The 22,261-nt window shown below is 40.1% G+C and overlaps 1 protein-coding gene across 1 annotated transcript in view; it reads right to left on the reverse strand.

Moving 5' to 3' along the window:
• The window catches only part of LOC135254091 (LIM zinc-binding domain-containing Nebulette-like), a 28,422-nt gene extending 6,918 nt beyond the window's left edge, over positions 1 to 21,504 (reverse strand). Inside the window, exons 1-2 of the mRNA XM_064334043.1 lie at positions 20,977 to 21,504; positions 18,148 to 18,242 (exon numbers count right to left, since the gene is read on the reverse strand). Coding sequence (XP_064190113.1) covers positions 18,148 to 18,242; positions 20,977 to 21,045 — 164 coding nt within the window. The 5' untranslated portion in view covers positions 21,046 to 21,504. The remainder of the gene's footprint in view (positions 1 to 18,147; positions 18,243 to 20,976) is intronic.
• Positions 21,505 to 22,261: the final 757 nt, after the last annotated feature.

Below are 22,261 nucleotides of genomic sequence, written 5' to 3' on the forward strand. Positions count from 1 at the left end.
TCAGTGACCTCACATCAGTTCTCTCCTGGTGATGTGAGATGGGAGTGTAATAGCAAGTCTTGCCTGGTACTGATGTAGACAGCGACTGCAGACACTTCTCTCTCCCCATCATGAATAGATGAGTAGGAATTCAACATTCTGACTTGCACCGCTTTTCAACTAAGGCCTACTGGAGCACTGCAGTGACAACACACAGTCTGTGAATCGATAAGCACGTCCCTTTCAACTGCTCAGAGCAACTCTAAGGGAAGTACAATCCCTCCACTGAAGGGCATATTGTACAGCTTGCCTTAAATTAGCACACCATGACATTATGTGACAAAGTAACTATGGAAGAATTAAGTTACATACCGTACACAATCAAGTCATTTGCCTAAAGGGGAGGAAAGCAATGGCAACAATGGTGGGAGCTTGTCAGGGCTTGTTGATAATACAGAGCCCATTGTTTCTAAGCAGAAAATGTCACTGGGCAGCATAAAACTAAAAAACTTGTTCAGTTCAAAATTGAATTTCATAGTCACAGCAGTAAGACCACAGACGTCCACATCGTAACATACGACAGCAGTATGCAGAAATATATCTGTCGACCCATTCTGTGTCTCTGTAATGCTGCTCTCTGAATTGCCTTGGATTCATATCCTAATTTTAAGATGGTGATGCATGTGGGGTGTGACAGCATTAGGCTGCAGATCTGATTCTCAAGTGGGCTGCTATAACCTTGAACACAATGCTTCACAGAAATTGCTTCTGTTTCTAGTCCCTCCTCTTTCCCAAGCAAAAAATATTATACTTTAAGTATACTTTTTAAAAATTTACTAAGTATATTTTTAATCTGATCATGTACTAATTGTAAAAATGTTATTTTTAATTGGCCATATTTTAAGTTCACTAAATACACACGTACTACTGTACAAGTTTAGTGTACTTAGTTGTACTTAAGCATACTAAATTGTTACTTGTTTTACGAGCTTAAAGTATATTTAAGTATACTTACTGAAAGGGTGATTTGCAGGTATTGGAAACACATTTTTAGTACAATATCAATTTATCACTACTGTGTTCAAAATATTCTTTATGTAGCATTCAAGGTTATTTCATGCTAGTACAGATGTGAATTTATTGTGTAGAAATATCACAATCTATGCTACTGCATATTCCATTTAGTATACTTATTTGAAGTACTAAAGCACAACTTAATGACATCTATTTTCGGAAGTATACTTTTTAAAAGTACATTTTAAGCATACTTTAAATTAAGTACAAAAACTTATAAGTACCCTCAAAATTTTTGTATGCTTAAATGATATATTTAATACACTTAAGTATTAAATTTTTTGCTTGCATTTTTGGCTCAATGATTTTGTATGCACTTACAATCAACATTTTTTGGGGTTCTTGCCAACATTCCTTGAGGTTTCTTCTCACATCCTTATGTGCTTCCTTTTGATCCAATTCAAGGTTGTGGAATAATAAATAATATACACAAGGTGAAATGCATTAAATACATTTTCATATGAATGCTCCGACCCCTGCCTCGGCAACAGTGCAAAGCATACAGCATGTGATCCCAAACATTTAAGTTGTCTGAAAGTCAACATAAATAAATCACCTTCAAAAATATATGGCCCAGAAATTTTACCTACAAGGAGGAGCAGACCCACAACTTCATGAAGCTATGATAAATCATCACTTCTGCAAGAGGATAAAATGACCATACACATGAATAAGAAAACAGATCCTGGAATGGCAGCAAGTTAGTAACTTTAATGAACAATACCATAGGTTAGCTCCCTACCCGTTTACATTGCGATCAGGAACTTCCCAGGAAGTTGTCCTTAACTGGCTAACTGGTGCAATATATTAATACAATAAAGTCTAGAAAACCAATCTGCACACATGAGATACAGGCTCAGAACTCCCAGTGAACGTGTGGACCCAGCACAGAAATTTCCAGGGGCGATAGTGACAATGGCCCCTCTGTCCCCGTCCACTCAGGGCGATAAATGAGACGGCCGGGCTGAACCGTGCTGACTTCACGCTTTCCGAGCAGAGGATTCATCCTGCCAGGACAGCAGCAGCAGGGTGCTTCACAGTCATTCTGGATGAGAAGCCCCCGGTGTCATTGAGCGCCACGGCCCTGTCAGAGCGCACAGCGTCCGGGGAGCAGGAAACGTCCAGCCCTGACGGATGGCTCAAATGGTGACGTCAGCGTGTTCAGCAGCCTCCATTCACTCATTGTCATTCAATATTAAGGGCTGGTGACAAACGTAGCCCACGCCGTTGTGGGGAGCATCCAGCCATTACTCCCTCTAAATGGCCATTTTGGATTTTGTTCGTTCCTTACATGGGAAAAGAGGCAGACATGACGGGATCCAAGGGTGAAGCAGCATGCCCTGCGTCACATTTCTTCTGGACTGTCTCCCGAGCGGTAAACAACTTATGGCTGCCCATGCAAAGGCACTTGCAATGATACGTTGTCACCCCTACATTACATTCATTTCCCATTCATTTAGCAGAGACTCTGTCATTTGTTAATTCCACAGTGCATGCCAATGGTGCTGCTAATTCAACCTTAGTTTGTGATAACAGTAACGAAAATCAAGACACCCACATGAGAGATGAAGGCAGGCCTAGGATATAAAGACAACAAAAAATATCAATTTGTAAATCTTATGTAAAAAATATTGTAAATGTTGATCAAATACAAAGTCAGTTCACACAGGAGGGAATGTATGGTCCTCACCTTGTGCCACTGTGGAAAAATAGAAAAACTGAAAACCTCCAGCAATAAGCCACACCAGTCCGCTACAGATCGCTCATTTGCACTCAAGCATTCACAAATATTATGGAGATTTATGGGGACTTAGAGGGAAAATGATGCAAAAAATAGAACTGCCCCAAGTGTATAATCACAAGAGCTTGTAACATCATTAATTCATTGAGCTCTTCCTGTTGAAGAGGGGGTCACAGCACTGACTCATTGTTGTCTCTGACTCACAGTAGTCCCTGCCTGTAAGCCTAACATTAGGAGTGAGCATCCAGGCTTGCTTTTCAATGGAGTACTAGGTAGAGTGGAGTGGAAAGCTTGTATAGTATACCTGTAGGGCAGGCACGCTGCATATTTTCCTAGAGGAAAGTACTTCTCGGGTACAGTATAAGCACTGACACCATCCTATTAACAGACGACCTTCATGACAAAGAGATATTTATTCAAATATAAATTGTAAGGTTTTTGAGAATATTGTGAAAAAAAATATTTTATAAAATGTGCCATAGATGTTTTGACAGATATTGAAACACATCAGCTTTGTAAATAGAAATGTAGATAGAAAATCGTCAAAACGATGCCATTTGTTATCCAACGTGGGGAGAAATTTGTAAAAATGAGTTTTTAAAGTATTAATCATGTGTGCAGTTAGCAGATACTGGACCTGCCATCCTAGAGTGATCACACAAGAATTATAGTTTGTAACAAAACAAAAAGTATTCTAGGCAACAGGAACATTTAACATAGTAGCTGTTGAAGCTTCATGGAGGGTTTTGGTTACCGACCCCGGGCCAGGATACCCAAAGCCTGTGGGGGGAGCCTCTGTAAGAGCTTTGTTCATCTGACTCTCTCCCCTGGGTCTGGAGTTACATACCAACAGCACTGTGTCTCCACTAGCAACTCTGGACACTTTGTTCAGGCCCCACAACTTCATTCCCAAAAACAATGGGCCGCTCTGTGGGATGCCACGTACTCGCAAAGCAGCCAAGGTACCTCTTCCTTGCCCAAAACAGGAAGCACAATAAGGCACTTATCCCTCGACTGAAACAAAAGGCTCCTTCTAGAAGCTCAGGCAGGCTGAGCTAGGCCCAAACTTCCTCCTTCTGTGCTCCTGTTTGCTTTGTTTTGAATTTTGTTAGCGTTACAAAATGTACTAAAAACAAATGTAAACTGCAAACAATTTTTTGAAAGGTCTGCTGAACAAACCAGGGAAATATCAAACCGGACTAAACCAAATGCCTGCTGCCATAGAACAGAATGTGCAGGGCAGACATGCGGCAGACTATGAAGCAAAAACCAGTGGTTTGCCAAAATAGGGGATCAAACTGAGACCATTCGCTTTCAATGGAATGAAAAGAAAAAAAGGAACTAAAGAGTTAAAGCTCCAGCCCTCTCTCAGAGTGAAAACAAGTGCTTTCTCCAGCCACGGTGGTCATTTTTCACTAGCAGACCAGGAGACAGAGAAAGAAAGATCCCGAGTGAAAACAGTAGAGTGCTCATTAAGCAGCACTTCCTTCAGTTAACCTCATGTGTACAGCACAATAATCCACTCGAGTTGGGCAGAACCGTGAGGGACAGGCTCAGAGAGGAGCAATTCTCACATCTCCGGCCCTGCTGCGCGCTACCGGGTTATTCAGTCCATTCTGTTGGGCTCTCTTTAAGCAGTAAGTTATCATTCAGGAAATACACAGATCGATTAATGCCCATGTATGATTGTCATGAATGCACTATCTTCTATTGACTGATAACTAGAACTAAATACGGTCTGTGTTTCTGAGAATTAAAGTATTTTCATGCCAGTAAATGGAATTCAACCCACGCATTAAGCAGTTTCTCCTCCATTTTTAATAATACGGTTTACAGTGTCTTCATATTTTTCAGAACAATGTACAACCAATGAACACACAATCATGTGGAAGTAATGCGTGAATTGACTCTGGCTTCCATTGTAAGTGTTAAGTTATGGCCAGACTGGGTTCCCTAAAACCATGATGGAGATGCTCCACAGGGAGTGCGATGGAAATTTTTCGGAAGATTTCTTTTCACAACTTGGCAGAGAGAGTGAACACTATAGGGACACAAGGACTGTGAAGTTAATTTGTTACTCACTGCTGGCTAAGACTCATTAGCTTCAACTGTCTCTGCAGGATAGGCCAGTGAACAGACCGTGGGAGAGACAGTATTCCCATGAGCACATACTGGGGATTAGCTGCCCTTGCGCATACCCATTTCTGTAGACATGAACCACTGCCTGCTTGAATCATCAATACTTCAGAAAGCTGGTTATCTTTATATGCTTAACCACTTTAGTTTTTGAGATATTCAGAATAGTGTACACAGCCATTGATGTACTATACAATAGTGTATATCATAAAGTAACAAAAAATAAGAGCTTGTGTACAGAATAACAAGTAACAAGACTAACTGATCTGCTCTGAGTTGCCTTTTCAAGTGATGAATGCAATGTTGTAAAGCAACTAGCAGAAGTACGTGCCAGCATAATGTAACTAAATGGAGGTGAGTTTTTTGCAGTGCACATCATGATGTTGCAATAAATATGGGTGAAATAGGAAGAGACATTCTGTGTAAGAGGAAAATTATGCCTGGCTGGACCAGAACAGATACATTCGCATGTCAATGCCACTTCCAGGCGCCTGGAAACAATTTGTAAACTTGACCACAACTGTTTATCTCACCTGTTCAGTTGTACAAAATATGTGCGAATGATTCCAATCCACTCTAGGCTGGATAAATCTTGCACAATACAAAAACGTTTTTGGCAAACTAGTCATATTTTCTGTTAGCCTGCTATCTATTAACAGGAAAAGAGACAGACTGTGAGAACAGAAAATAATATTCACTCATGTTTACTGTTTGTTTTCCCTCAATGGCTACAGATTCAGGTATTGTGTGCATTCCCCAGCACTGATTACCACTTCTGTTGCCGTTAAATAAGTAACAGAAGTGGTTAAAGTGCCATGGTACTTATTTGTTTATATCAGGTGTAAGTATCAGGTGTAGAATAACATGAAATGCAGGAGGCAAATAAAAAAGTTATCTGACATGATCCAAATGTTCTGCACATTGCACAACCACTTTTAAAACAGCACTGGCAGTGTTGACAGTGCTGAATTATTTACAACAAGAAAAAAAAACAATGCGCAGCACAGTGCAGTGTGCATCTGAATATTGTGTCCCTCACTACTCACTAATGGAAGTAATAGTGCACCGCAATGAGCCCATGAAAAATGTAACGCTTGAGTGATATAATTATAGAAAAAGTCAGGGCCAAAAATGCAGGGCCATTCGCACTTCTTCACCTTTTTGGCAGACCATATGATGACTCTGCACTGCAGTGAATCTTTGCCCTTGATAAGTGCTCCTAAATCCGAATCCTTGGTGTACTTTACTTCTGCTGTCAGTGCTTGGCCTTCTTGGCAATTATGGCTGTCAAGTTACGGACTCAGGTTAGTGTTTTCCTATGTAACTGAGCCTACAGAAACTCTTTCGATAGGCTTTTGGTAGGACTTGGCCCAGTGGTCGATGTGTTTGAGGCTTTTAGACTCACACATATCCTGAGGCAAAATTTTGTGACCAGGATAAGGAACCTTGGGGAATAAAAAAGAGGCACCAGCAGTCACATAGGGCAGATGATTATGAGCAAATTTACACTTGCTCTGTGTACATGCTGGGCAGAAGAGGGTTACAGTCCACTTCCTAAAAAACACACTGTTCTTCGCTACAACATCTTTATTAAAAACCATACATTAACCGCATATTAAGAGATTTGTTTGCGTCTAGTGATGACACTGCAAGACTTTCAGGTTTGCTACAAAACGCACCCGGGAGATGAAGGGAGACCTGGACCTCGTCCAAGTACAACACACAGCCTTGGAGCAGAATGAAGTCTGCCACTGTGTGTGTTTCTGATGCTCTGGAGGACCCACACAATCTGAACCTCTGCCAAAGCATCTGGAAGACTGAACGCAGAGAAATGACTCACACAGACTGGCACGTGATCCCAAGGGCCTCCCCTGTAATTTAGAATAAGGCAGTGCAGGTGACTGCACTTGCCCACAAGCCGAATGTCTGGAGAGCTGCAGTGTCAATGTTGGGATTTGCACCGTTACGTGTCACCCAGCGGGCTACGGATTTTTATATTACTTTTGCAGAGAGCAAACTGCACCAGAGCACGACAGATTTGTGCTCTGGTGCAGTTTGCTCTCTGCAAAAGTAATATAAAAAACTACCACTTTTCTGTCCACTTTACGGTAAGATGCCTGTTCTCTTAGTATTGCATCACTAATGCCCATATTAGTCTCACTGTACTATGGGCATTAGTGATGCAATACTAAGAGAACAGGCATCTTACCGTAAAGTGGACAGAAAAGTGGTAGTGAGGGTGGAAGAGGGAATATAGATAATTTAGAGGCACTATGGAGAGGATGTTGATGTGGTAGTATGGAGGTAATTATAGACAAGCAATACAAATACAGGGGTTGAAAAAGGCAAAGTTGGCATCTGAAATGGAGATAGAGAAATCAGTAGAAAACTGACATCTGAATAGAGAACACCTCACTGTTACTTAATGAGATGTCACTTAATATTAATGAGATACTACTTCAAAGAGAAAGCTAATCTGTATTTCCTAGGATGATGAGCCCACGGATACCTTTCCCTCAATGACTGAAACCACCGAGAATAAACACTCACCAACTAGATCTCAGATTGAAACATTAACCCTGCCTCTTCTAACCCTAAACCCTAAACCTAAAAGCACCACAAGGCAAACTATAGTTTTGACAGAGAAAAGCTCAGCAAAGCAAAACAGAATTTAGAGGCAGGAGTGATCGCCTGTTTTACTTTTCTTCAGATCACTCCAATGCCCAAGGAAGCCTGAGACAAGTCAGATGAAGTCAAGAATAGAGGCATGACACAATTCCCATGGAGACCCGGGGGAGGTTGCACAAACAAAACCGCATTAAATTCCCCCAGTGGAATGATGCATTGTTCAGCTTATCTACACGGTCAGGAGCGGATGCCCAACAACATTAAAATGCCATTTCTCAGGGCTGGTGTATTGGTTGGGTTTAGAAACCTCAGCTCCTGTATGCACTTGCTATGTGGGGTGTCCATCCAGGGCTCACAAATCCATTCACTGATGGCCTTGCACAAGTTCATATCCAATAACTAACTGAAAGACCTGGCGTGAACTGCAGCTTAGCTCCACAGAACTGAATGACAGATAAACATGAGAATATGACCATACCATTAACAGGCAGTCAATTGTCGAAGTCACAGCACAGCTTCATAGTAACATTTGGTGCTAATAAGTGCAAAAGATATCCAAGATAATAAAGGATAAAAAATGCCATGCCCTGTTTGATATGAACTTATTGATATTGCTATATAAGTGCAATTAATTATTATTATTATATTAATAATTACGCAATCCTAACTCCAAAATACCAGTGGTTGAAATTATTAATACAACTATCAATGGTTTTAGCTTGAGTTGAATACAAAATTATGGGCGTGTATAACAACACTTGTCAAAAAAAATGTAACCATGGCAATGGATGGCCTGCATGCACTTCTGTCTCAACCAGGAGAATGCATCAGCAGGAGTTCATCACTGAAAGGAAGTCTTTTGGAAAGCACATTCATTGCAGAGTGTTGGAGTAAAGCGGAGTGGCACTGAATTATTTTCAGACCTCTCCACTCATAGTATGTCTTTCCCAGTTTGACAACAAACTAAATAATCAATCTATCATTTTTTCCAAAACCTTGTACTCTCATTTTTTGTTCATGTTTGTTTATCATAAACCAAAACACATATATGAAGTGACAATTTCATTTTCAATTTATTCTTGAGATTTAATCTATACACAATTAATCCACTTGGGTGCACACTCAGCACTGCTGGTAGAAGTTTATGCCTTAAAGAGGAACCTGTTGAGAGAGTCAAGATGTTGCTTCACCAAATCTGGGCATTGTCAATTTGGGATAACATGAAGACCTGCCGCCTGACTGACAGAGGAAATCTATGCAGCCAAGTGGAGAGCTTAACATCATTCAGTATGACTGTTAAATCCTGTGCTAAAGAGGTTCCCCTGGGTCATAAATTAATTGCCTGGGGCCAGATGACTTACAGAACTGTGCAAGTATGAGCTAGTCAAATGAGGGCAGCACAGCAGGACTATAGTCTACCATGATGCTGTAACAGTCATGACAGCAATACCCGGATACACATGTCCAGCTGTTTCCCAGTCGGACACAGTGGGTCTTAAATTGTACTCTGTGGACCACAAACTGCACTTGTGTTTTGCATCACTGCTCTGATAAATAAATCAGAATAATATTGTTTCTGTTAATATTAGATCATTAAATAATTGATTCCTTTGCAGATACCCTTATCCAGTTCAATTTCCATTCCTTTGATGTTGAATGTGTTACATTCATACAGTTACAGCATTTACTGTATTGAAGATATACAAGTAAATTACAGTGTATCACCAAGGATTCAAACCCACAACCTTACAATACCCTACGCCAGGCATTACCTATACCATTATTTCCTGTGTCAGTCTAAACACCTGAGAATATAGCAGCAGAGTCTGAATCACTGCAAAGTTCAGTCTCATTTATCTTCTAATTTGAGCTCAAATGCTGGGTACATGTTCAAAGATGACCAAACTGTTAGAGGAATACTGCTGACATTTAGTGAATACTTTCCCTCATATTGGTTCCAGTTCAAAATGTAGCATTGCCCAAATTACAGTTGAGCCTGCATTCATCAAACCCAATTACAAACAAAAGAGAAAGGGCACCACTCAACCAAAACATTCAATGGCATCCGGAAAAACAAAGGGCAAAAAGCTCCATTAAAAGCCTGGCCAAAATCTCCCTCCTCTTGTTTGCTGTTTGTGTGATGGCAGGTTGGTAGAAGGACTGTTGGAGCAGGTTTGATAGAATGGGCATCTTAATTAGTACCCAGACACAGCAGTTCGGTACCAACAGATTTGTTTTTTGTGAGAGACGGGGGCAGAAGCAGGGGACTGCAGAGCCTGAGCAGAGCTGAGTCACTCCTGGGCTGTGGCAGCCAGGTTCTACGAGTCCCAGGGCCAGGGCAATCCATCACCACAGACTCCTCACTACCACCACTGGGCGAGGCTTTGCACCAGCGATACGTGATATGCGTGTGTTATGATATGTTTGGGCATAAAACATTGCAGATGAATGGCAGGCATGATTCAAGATGCTGTTAAAAAAGCACAGCTTGCTACTCTTGCCAAATGCATACATTACATTACATTATAGGCATTCACATCCATAGCAACTAATTTAACTTAATTTAAACAGCTGGACATATACTGAAGGGATTCAGGTTTAGTACCTTGCTCAATGGTATAACAGCAGACTTCTACTTGAGAATCAAACCCGCGACCTGTAGGTACAGGCCTACTTCCCCGCCCAGCTGCCCGGTTACTCTGGTTGTTATAGTTATATGTTTTAACACCCATTTTCTGAACTAGGTAAAGCAACTTTTCATTATTGTTTGGAATGTGTTTTTTACAGGAGCAGATGAAATTAGACCTGCTAATACCTTTAGCTGATTTCAAAAGAATAATTCACATAAGAGTAACAGTGAGAACTGTACTTGTTTTCAGGCATGAACATCTAATTTTAATTTGGTTAGTTTCAATCTCACTCTATACATACATACTGCTGTTCCCCTTGAAAAAGGGATGTCAACCTCAAATAGTTCTCATAGATAAATAAAAAAGGTTTTAATGTTGACACTTACAAAACATTATCATATCATTATCATTATTATAATAAATAACAGGTAGTTTAGCTCCTCAATGTGTGGGTGGTTTTTCATTAGTACAACTTTCAGAAAATGTGTACACCATGCTATACCCAATTTGATGGCTGTTTATTAATGTGACATAAATAAACAAGGACTTAATTATATATGCAAAATAAAAGAACACACACCACTTAATTCTGCAAAAGGTTAAGAGGTTCAAGAGAATACATCAGAGCGTGCTGTTAATCCCCAAGCAAAAAAAAAAACGAAATCTCTGTCAGTTTCTGTCAGTGTGAAATAGATACTGGTACCCAACCCGAACAATAATCTGAGCTCAAACAACACGATTTCCATCTTTTAAACATTTGGTTGTCACAGCATGGTGGGTCTAAATATACACCATGGCCATGGACACATTCTATTTTGAAACCACAGCATCCTGTGTGTTTCAGCCAACATACAGTCGTGCAAATGCTTTATAGTGTGTTATATGGCCAGTTTTGGATCACTGTGTTAATGCTATGGTGACATTAGTAAGAGCCGCTCCCAGCACTGTGCTGACCTTATTCTGGGCTTGTTTGTTTTCCAGACAGAAAGGTGCTCTGTGTCACGGCTGCAGAGATGTCATTTTTTAGCTCACCTTAGTGACAGATGAAAAATAGATTCAACCTGTATTTCTGCCAAGAGATGAAGGCCACCTCTCAGCAACCCCGCCCAACCTCCTCTGGTTGCTCGCATACAAATCACAAACATTTGCACACACACATGTATCATCACCATATTTATCCCACAATTAAAATGTCAGCTTAACTTTGTTGTTTTTTCCCATTGGTTTTCTTTAATCTGCTCCTGTTCCTTATGTTTTCCTGTCCGTGTCTGTTCTGGAGAAAAACTAATCTTGGATTCATTTCATTTAACTGTTGAAGGGGTTGTCAGGTGGCCCATCCTGCTAACACTCTGGTTTTCAGTGCAATGATAATCTGTAAGTGTCTGTAGCTACAATCCAGGGAGAGAGGGCATTGGTCAGAGGGACTGCCCTTCCCATTGCATCACACAAGGGAAACTCCTCCAATCCATGTCTCCCTACACCATCTGAATACACGAAGTACATTTCTACAATGGAGGGACTCTGCAGCTCAACTGGTGAAGTGAACAGAAGTGGTTGCTGGCAACATATATTTCAGAGGTGAGCATGTGATTGCCTATAATCTGACAAATTTCCATGCATCCAAGTAAATGCAGTGATAGAATGGCCATACTAATATTGATCTGGAACATTAGAAGAGTACCTCTAACAGTGGTACATATATAGTATGGCAACAAAAAACAAATTATGTTACAACTGTTCCTAGATTGTACAGGGAAAAAACTTAAAAGATAGAGAAAAAATATCTTACAACTGCTCCTGTAATATCTCCCCCCAGATAATAGCGAGATTGCTTTCATGGCTTGCTCTATGGACAAAAATGTGTGAGTGACATTTTACTGTAAAAATAATACCTCCCAAGGATGAACTGTCATGATGCCATCTAAAGCCATTGCACTGCCAGGGTAAATCCATTGGTGAAGAAAGGGTTCCACTTAATGCTCTTTTAAGCATGCTTTCTTCAGCTGTGTAATGTGCAGCTTGAAGCTACACTGAATAAACAGATGATATATTATCTTTTTGTTAAGCACATTAGAATCCTACTCTCCTGCCAGATACATAATGGATGTCTCTGTCCTGTTTAACATTTGCTAGAAGGGGATTACTGCACTGGCCTCTTGTCCCTCACCGATGGAAAACAACTGTTCAATTCTCTCAAAAAGAGGGCCCCTCAACGATCAAGTGAGAGCAACCCTTCTGGGCATGATCCGCATTGTGATGTCAACAAAAAGGGTCAACAGCTTGACTCACTGCTAGGATGTCAGCAGCCAGGAGACAGCTCTTTATAATCAATGTTACTCTAGGACTTGTGATTACATGTTATGTTCCAAAATGGGAAGTGTTGTTAGGGGGTTCAAGCACAAACCATGATTTTATACTTGTAAGTATTAGCTATTATTTGTCTGCCATATCTCTAAAAAATAAGGAATGACTTCTACACATCGTACACTTGTGATACACTGGAAGTTAAAAAGTTTGGTACATAGATGTATGTCCATAAAGAATAAATCTGCCTCAAGAACACACTTAAAACATCTGCTGTATAGGATTTTCCATCAATTTTGTGAGAAAATCTTTTTAAATATTAGTGTCCTGTGGTCCTCTGCACCCAATGCTAATCCCCAAAATGCTCGTTCCAAGTCCAAAGCCCAACTCCCACTTCTCCACAAAAATAAATATTACCATGGAGAAGGCTCTGTCTGCAGCACATGCCACACATGAGACCCAGGCCATTGGCAATGGGGAGAGTCAGGAGCTCCTGACCAAGAGGAAATCGTTCAACTGCAGTGCTGGTGACCCAAATTCCAACCTATTGAGAAACCACTTCACACAGAATGGTACTGTGTTGGGTTGTATTCCTCATTAAATACGGAAGCCCCTCCAGCAGTCCATATGGATCATTTTACAAAGCAGGTCGGATGTGTGACCCCTCTCCTGCTTATGTGGCATGAGGGGGCACACATTCTTTTTTTTACAGTGCTTATTAGTCCATAGACAGCAGATGCGATATTGATTCTCTGCAAGCAGGCAGACCCAAAATTCGCTTTCAGATGGTATCCATTGTCTAGATTACAGTTTCATTCTTTTCTCGACCATTTTATCGATAAAGAAAAAAACAACGAACAATTTGTGAAAATAGAGGAAGGCGGTGCATGTGTGGCTAAATACATTATGGATGTTTTGAAAACTGTAAGAAGCACTTTTCCAAATAATCTCTTTTCCTGTTGTTTGTAACCCAGAGGTTGTACTGCATGTTTTTGGTCTCCCAGAAGACAAGACTATTGCTTTAGCAGCTCGTAATTGTTGTCATGACATAATGATGACACAACTGCAGCATTATATACAGAATTATCAGGAAGCAGGAGAGGCTCTAATCATTTCATTAAGCTGCATTGCATGGTCGCTGTTCCATAGACTTCCCATTGAGGCCAACATTTCTTCCACTAGAGTAACCACAGGGTAATGCTGTGTATCTTTCTATGGCCCTGAATCATGTAAGCTATGCTAAGGCTTGCCTTTTCCCTAGTGGGTGAGGATGAACTCGCTCTTCCCATGTCAGTGCACTCCACAGCCGTTGCTTCCCATCATTTTAGCCTGGAACAGCACACATGTTGCCAGAGGCCCTTTTCCACAACAGAGTCACAGAGCTGCGTTTTATTTCCATTGACAATCCTTGTTGGGTTTTTACTTCCATCCACCACAAGCTACCCCGCCACCTCTCAGATGTCCCCATTTTAACTGTGGCACTTCTGGACTTCCACCTTTTATAATCCAGCCCTTTTCAAATAATCTCATTTTGTCTAGGCTATGTCCTTCATTTTATGGAACATTCGGAAGACCGGTTATTGTCAAGTTTAGTACTTTTTCATTTCAAATTGCCCTTCACTCCACACACCACACAAACACCAAAAATTATTGTAGTGTTCTCACGCCCCCTCTGTCAGTCACTTTTGTGTTAACTGAAGACTTCAACAAGAGCTCCTGCCGTCCTGATTCCAAGTTAGCTTAAACCACCACTCTCACTTGCACTTATCATTAATTCAGTGAACTTCCAACAACTTCAGCATTAGGGACTTTCCAGTGGGGCACAATTAATGATGTAATGTGTACCCACTCTTAGGAAAATGCCAAAAACAGGAGTAACAATATCAGAAACATCATGCCTCTTAATTTCTGGCAGTTTCAGTTCTGGGGTATTTCTCTCTTACATTGTGATTAGATTAGATTAGACTAATGAACTTATTTTCATGGCAGTGAATTCAGGAGTTTTCATCATCGGAACAAATATATTTGTTTTTGTTCTAATACTGCAACATCTGCAGACATACACATTTCTGTGGCCATATGTAATTCATATCAATAATGACAGCAATGCAGATGAGGTTAAAAGTTCATCCTTCGTTGGATCATTCAGATCAAAAGCTGTTGCAGTCCTAAACTGTTTCATCTGCGGAGAGCCAGCAGCTGATGTGCAAGCACTTTATCTTTCCTGACGCGTAAAAACTGACCTTGCTGATCTCCCTTGCTCTCCTGCCAACACAAAACATTGTCTAATGATCACAGGTGAAGTCCTCTGAACGCGAAAGAAGAACACAGTGGATTATACTAAGGTGAACAATTGATTGGTCTTGAAATTGTGCTGCGCAGACATGCTGCTTTCACAGGGCGTCCCTAATGGGAGCTAACTCAGCCTCCTGTAGAAGGAAGTGAGGATCACCAACATATTCAATGCTACCATTCTACTTCAGCGAAACTCAAGGGGGTATGAAGATGCAACAGACATATGTTTTAATCAATGGCAGTGCACAGATCACTAAGGACAAATTGCAACAACCTTAGATTGGATTTAAACCTCAAACTCAGATAATTATTTTGCTACACTGCCACAGCAACACAGCAATAGAGCTCAGAACTGAACCACCAGCCTTTAAGTTACAAACCCAGTTCCTTAATGACTGTCATACTGTCACTTTTATAATTATCAACATCAACAGCATTACATTTTTGTTATAATTTTACTTGAGGAATCACAATTACCACATCAGCATGGTTTGTTGTTCTTGTCAAGAATTACTTTGTGGAGCTGGCAGTCATGTCCTGTGTACCACACATGAACAACACACATGGTGGAGTATGTGAAACAACAATAACAGATGGTTAATGATCTGCAACCATACTATCATAGAAAAAACACGATAGTATGGTTGCACAGGGATGAAATTGTTACAAGTTAATGACCGGAGAGAGCCAAGGCAACTCCCCTCCTTTGCCTTTTGCAGTTTGAGATCACATCAGTTCCAACTCTCAACAGATCCAACTCTCAATTTTTGGCCTCTGTAAGTTCTCCCATACTGAAAAGACAACATGGTGGCTGACTGTATTGCAGCAGGCTGGCAGAAGTGACCCACTCACTCAGATAAGTTATGAGCAAGAACATACCATCATCATCATCATCATCTGTCTCTCTCCACCCACCCTTCCTGCCCTTTATCATCTAGCCTTACACAACCTTTCCCTATGGTGAGCATTCAGGGATGTATGGCCTGCATAACTGATTAAAATAATGGATTGTGTCTGCTTCTGTTTTCAAAGAGGAATAAAAAGAACAAGGTAGTGTATCGTCCAATATGTGCAGGGGCATTTACTAAACCCAGACAATGTATTCCAGGAATAAAATTGAATTTTAAATTGATTGTAAACAGTCCAATTTTTTTATACTCAGAACTACACAGTGTGAAAGAAAAACTTTCTAGATAAACATAAGCAGGCCTACAATGGAGATAACTGAAGAAGGAGGTACTGAATGAATTACAAAAAAGAGATAAATTCCATGAATCGCTGTCGTCCCAAGATCTTTGAGTCCTAGGGAAGCTCAGGTATTTCATTTTTTTATCCCTTCTTAATTTTTACTCTCATCCTCCAGGGATTAAGCACAGACCAAGCACGAACCTCGGGTGGTAAAAGAAAGAGTATGTGTCTGGATGTTCCGTAAGCCATAATTTAGCATGGAGGCTACCTGTAATGGGTTGTGATATAACAGAACCCTCCCCCAGACCACATGGTGAAGCCAGTATTTATAAATGCCCCAAATTGAAAGCGAGTGTCCTCACAACAACTTTCCTTATAAAAAAAGTCACACTTTCTGTGTTAGAACATTTCATTACTTTCTGTGATAGCTTCAGTACACAAATTATTCCCTTTGGTTTAAATTTGTAATCATTTTACTGAATCTAGAAGAGAGAGTGTATTTGATCGCAATACTAGTAAGGCAAGGTTTTAAACTGTGAGCCAAATTGGAATTTTGACTGAACAACATGGAATGATATAGGGTTTACAGCGCTAATCCTGTCCTTTGACAATTAAGGTTCTACACAGTATATCACCACCAGCCTCCAACAGCCAAACACACCGAAAGTCACATATTTACTGTTCGAAGTACATTGCTTCTTTTATGTAACAGTAATAATAACATTTTTAATTACATCCAGAGTGCTTCAACAGAAGTGCATGAAGCTGCTATATACAAGAATTTAGAAATCCATAGGGTATAATATGTTTTAGCACATGCTGAGTCTTGCCCTTCTACTACAATTATACCACAATTGCAAGTCTTGGATTTTGGCTCAGCCTTCAGCTTGCCCATGAAATACTTCCCTCTTTTGTACTGTACTCAATCTTGGCTCTCTACCTCAATGGTTGCCTCTGTCCCAATACATGCCATCCTCTGTAATGGATAAATAGACTATCTGGGTATTAGATCCTAAGACTGCATTTTGCAGTTCTCTTTAGAGTTGCCATAATTTTTCCTATCATTCCTTCACATCTTCAAGTTAATTTTGTTTGAACAGTGACCTTTAAGAGGTTATCATTTGTATTTTGTTTTCCACACAAACAGAGAGAGAGAGAGAGAGAGAGAGCAAGTGAGAGCGAGAGCAAGAAAGAGAAAGAGATTCCCACACCTCAGATCCCCTTCGGCATGGAATTTAATTTTCATATACAAAAGTGTTACTGAGTAATATGCAAGGTGGGTATGTCCGTTACTCTTGTGAAGATATCGAGTAAACACATCAAAACGTAATAATGGCTCAGAAAGTAACTGCGTCCAGTTCTCTATGAGTACAGTGTGTAATTAATAAAATGATTTAATAATTCCTTACATTTATATAGCACATTTCTCAAAACTCAAAGCGTTTTTTACAGTGATGTGGGTGGGTTAAGGTTAGAGTTAAGGTCACCACCAATCTGTAGCACCCACCTGGGTGATGCGCGGTAGCCATTTTGCACCAGAACTCTCACCACGCATCAGCTGAGGTGGAGAGGGAGAGAATGATTTTTTTCCAATTGAACTGGGGGATGATTAGGCGAAAGTTTATTTCAATTTTTATTTGAAAGGCCTGTCCCACAATACAGTGAAGAGAAAATAAAAAACTAAGGTAAAAAAAAAAAAAGCAATACGTCTAGACTTCAGGTGCATAGCAGGGAACAGAAAAGGCCATCACACTGGATTATCCTCAGATTCCACAGGAAGAGAAATATATTTCTTCCTTTCTGATGTGCACAGTACTCCCAACTCTATTTTTACAAGCTTCTGCAATTGTCTGAAACTCTAGAAAATACATACTCCCAGACTTTTGGGCAAATGGGTTAACCACATTTTCAAAATCACAAGAAAAGAAACTCCCTAATTATCTCTTCACTTGTGGTCACTGACAACAACGACAAAAACTCACTCTCACCATTTGCATCATTTAGACACTGATTCTGCAGCAGAGCCCTGTCTTGGCCATTCAGTTAGCTAGTCCTATTTAGTCATTTTTAAGTGATAGGCAGGTAGAGAGAAAGAAGGAAGATGACATGTCACACCCCAGACTGCAATGAAGCCAAGGAGAGGAGGCTAGGTGGTTAAAAATATTGCCTTACGCGCTGCAATAGGGCTTCTTCTCGTAGCCTTTGTAGTTCTTCATGTTGAGAGTCATTTTGCACACCTCACAGTGGAAGCATCCTTTGTGCCAGTTCTAGAACAGAAAACACACAAAGCTGTTTCAAGGACTTCCATTATAGGTTCAACGGCTTGTTCCATATTATAAACTTGTAATGAAATGTTTTTTAGGCTTGATCAATGCTATATGAGTCAAACTATCTGCAGAACCCACAATCTCATTGTGCATCACACACACCTCTACGAATGGCATGGAAAATTATATGTTGCACATTTAGATATTAGGAAGCCTAATATTTTTGCTTATTCTACTGGACAGAGTAGAGCAGCAGGGTACAACTATAAACCAGAAAATACTTTTCAGCCACATTACCTTCTCAGACAATCAATGTGGCACACCACCTTTTCACTTAAAAATCGCCTGTAATTTAGTTACCACAGCCTCATAGCACATATGACTACACTGGTACGTACTTCTAAAATAAACAGAAACCTAACAAAAGTCTCATGTAATTTAGGTCAAAACATTTCAATCTTATGTTTTTCAATGAAAAGCTACATAAAGATTACAGGAATGTACCACTGGTGTGATGCAAAAATATACTGTATATTTTTTGTCTTTTTTAGGTATAATATGTTATTATTCTTTCAACATTTCTCATAACTTGGCGGCTTAAAAAATTGGTTCAGATCCCCTTGTGATTAGCCCATAATATTGTGTTGATAAACAAACAAACAAATAAATAAATACAATCATTTGCTATTTCTGAAAGGCTTTGTCAACACCAATGCTATACTCCATACTAACATATGAGCTACTAAGAAGTAAGTTGGATTACAGGTATAAAAACAGCCAAAAACAGGTTGTATGACACCATATTTTAAAAATGAGACACAATGGAATAATCAAGTTTGTTATTGCCTACTTTTAATTTTTTATGGAAATTAGCATGAATGACTAAGTACGTCAGTTAGTAATTTCTAGTTTTACAGAAACGGTATTAGATTGACAGGTAAAAGGATAACCAGGCAAATCACATACTTTATTATTACTTTATTCTATTAGTCACAGGTGTCCCACAATTATGGAGCACACAAAAAAAGATATATTTGTCATATCTACTGACCTTAAGATAGAAGACATAGCATTCCATCCAGTCTGTATGGTAAAACCTTCCTCCCTACTACAAATGTCTATTTTGGCTTTGTTCATCTCAGGCTTACTGTTAAAACATAAAATGTCCTTATAAATTCTTCCTCTGTTCTTATCCCAAATTGGAATACCAAGTCAAACACACATACACCCTCTAGTATGTGTGGACAAGTTTAAACCTTGGTAAATCCTCGGGTATGTGCACAGTATTATAAGGCGCTAGCCAGTAAATTTACCTTTGCATTGTGTCAGCTAGTTTGTTGGCTCGTGTATGACACCTCTTTCAATGGCACTACTCAGTGTTACACCTGCATCTGTGGTTGATCAGACTGGCATCATATACATAAAGCTGCTGAAACTAAGGCATATCTAAGCCAGTCACTACTCCTTTTATACTTGACACTCAAGCTCCATTCAGTAAACACTGTGCTATTTACTTCAGAATTTAATAATTCACTTCAATAATGCTCACCACAACATCTCTGATAAATGCTCATTCCGAGTAACTAGCTGTTGAGGACTGATCAGACATGCTTGTTGAAGGTGAGGAGAGAATGAGGGAATAACTTGGCCTGTATCAGTTACTTTAATGGAAATATTGCCACCTGATGTTCTGCCAGGTGATTAAGAGCACAAGACTACATCCTAAAGATCTGTCAGGCCCATTCTCAATCCCCAACTTTTAAACATTTTTTGTGAGATGACAGCAGCCTTACACGGTGAAAACAACATGGGAGGGAGTCCCAGGTTCTGGGATTCATAAAAGCATGGGTGAACCAGCGTAGATAAGCCACTCAGGTTTTGTGACTTCACAAATTTCTGGATTCTCGCCAACCTGGTGGGTCGTTCGTCTTTCTCGCACGAATGCTATTGCCTATTTTCACGCCACTGCTAATGATGAAACCTGGAGTTATCACGTTCTGTTTAGCCTGTCTTTGCCACACAACATTTTACAAAAACGAGTTCTAGACAACATTAAAATGCAGGCCTTATTATGTAAGACGCAATTAGCCTATCTTTGAAGCGTTCAGTAGGACTGCTGAACCTTTTTTTGTGCTGCGTTCAAGAGTAGGCTATGCGAGATTGAACTATAGAGTCAAGTATGATATGCTTTAATTGGGCGTATAAATATACTCTTCTTTGTGAATAACTGCGTAGATCTCACTGCATATAATCTACGAACAGATAAATCAGTCTTAAAAAAAAACATTGCTTCACCTCCACCGCACCACCTAGGTCAGATAAAATGTAGCCTAGTAGCCTATGTCCAATCAATATCGCACTTCTGCCCAATAGCCTATGATACGTGCTGAAGTGGGTTAACAGCAGAACAGCTAGTAGCTGTGTTTCAAGTAATTAAAATAAGTAAGGTAACTCCAGTGTTTCTGGAATCGTTTTACTCTCCCATACGTTAAAATATAGCACTTTGCAAAGAACCCGACAGGATGCAAAGCTGTTCATCAATTGACGAAATAGTAAATTATCTACGCTTTCAAATTATAAAGTGTCAATCAACATCAGCAAGCCTACTATATTTTCACGACGTTGTCACAATTTGTAGGATACATCAAGAAGAGCAGCGTCACCTTTAATTCAAGAGCATTTCTGGATACTGGAAACTAATTATCATTATAGTGGAACGGAAGACATGACTTACCTTGTCCAGACAATTCACTTTCTCCGTCGGGTAGACAATTTTCCCACAGCGCGCACATTGGGGGTTCATTTTGAATCAGCTAGATATACAATATTCCCTCGTCTTACGCGCAAATTCTGAAGATATTAGGTTTGCGGAGATGCAGCAACGTCACCTCACATCCCGACACAAAACACAAAACAACAAACAAAAATGTAGCCTACAACAGTACACGGGTTCTCCTGTTAGTTCCCACGATAGTTGTTCTGCTAGACTTGAATCGATACAGTAAGTGAAGGGTGCACGGACTCGAGCCGTTGATGCGTGTGACACAGCACCTAAAACAAGCTGACGGTTTATTAAGCGACGCTACAGCACGGAAGGGGGAAACCCTCGGCGTAGGGTTGTGCTGAAGCTGCGAGAGAGACAGGGCGTGCAGTACATCATACGGTGGAACAAGAAGAATCTCTTAGCAACATAGCCCCAGCAGGTACCTCTGCGCGTTGAGTAGAGGAACATCTTTAAATGGGGAGGGGAAGGACTCTCCTACCGTTATGTTTATGTTATATCATTATGATAAGCCTCGGTCTGAATAAATTACTAATTTGTTTGCCGGATATATTTCCTATGTTAGGGGTCCAAGCAGCGACGCTGCTGGAATCATATTGTTTTGTTCTGTTTTTTTATGAGGGGTCCAAGCAGCTAAGCTGCTGAAACACTTGTTTTTGTTGTGCTTTTTATTAGGGGCCCAACCAGCGAAGCAGCTGCAACCCTATTATTATTATTATTATTATTATTATTATTATTATTATTATTATTATTATTCCTTAAAATGAATGGGCACCAAAAACCATAAACTGTAGAGCTATGAAACTTGGCAGGTATGTCCCTATGCCAATACTTTCGCATTGACGCCTTGTGGTCAGATTGTGGTGCTGAATCATATATTCCCGATTTAATTTGTGCCTGCCAAAATTTTCCGCCATTTGTTTTGCAAATAAGGCTATAAAGAATCTTTGGAGCCTGACCCTCAAAAATCAATAAGAACATGGCAATGATGTCACACATCACACGTCAATAAATAGTGGGCGTGGCCATTTTTTACTAAAAAAAAGCTGTTAATCATGAACGATGATCCTCACCAAATATGGTATACTACAGCACATGATTCTGAGGCACCTCTCTGCCAATGGCTGGTGTTACAAGAACCAAAATAAGTTTCAATGCTTATAACTCTTCAACCTTGACCAATCAAGGTGAAATTTTCTAGGCAACATCCCTGTGAAAGACAGCAACAAAAAATGAC

Source organism: Anguilla rostrata, chromosome 4 (assembly GCF_018555375.3).
Source record: "Anguilla rostrata isolate EN2019 chromosome 4, ASM1855537v3, whole genome shotgun sequence".
Taxonomy (NCBI): domain Eukaryota; kingdom Metazoa; phylum Chordata; class Actinopteri; order Anguilliformes; family Anguillidae; genus Anguilla; species Anguilla rostrata.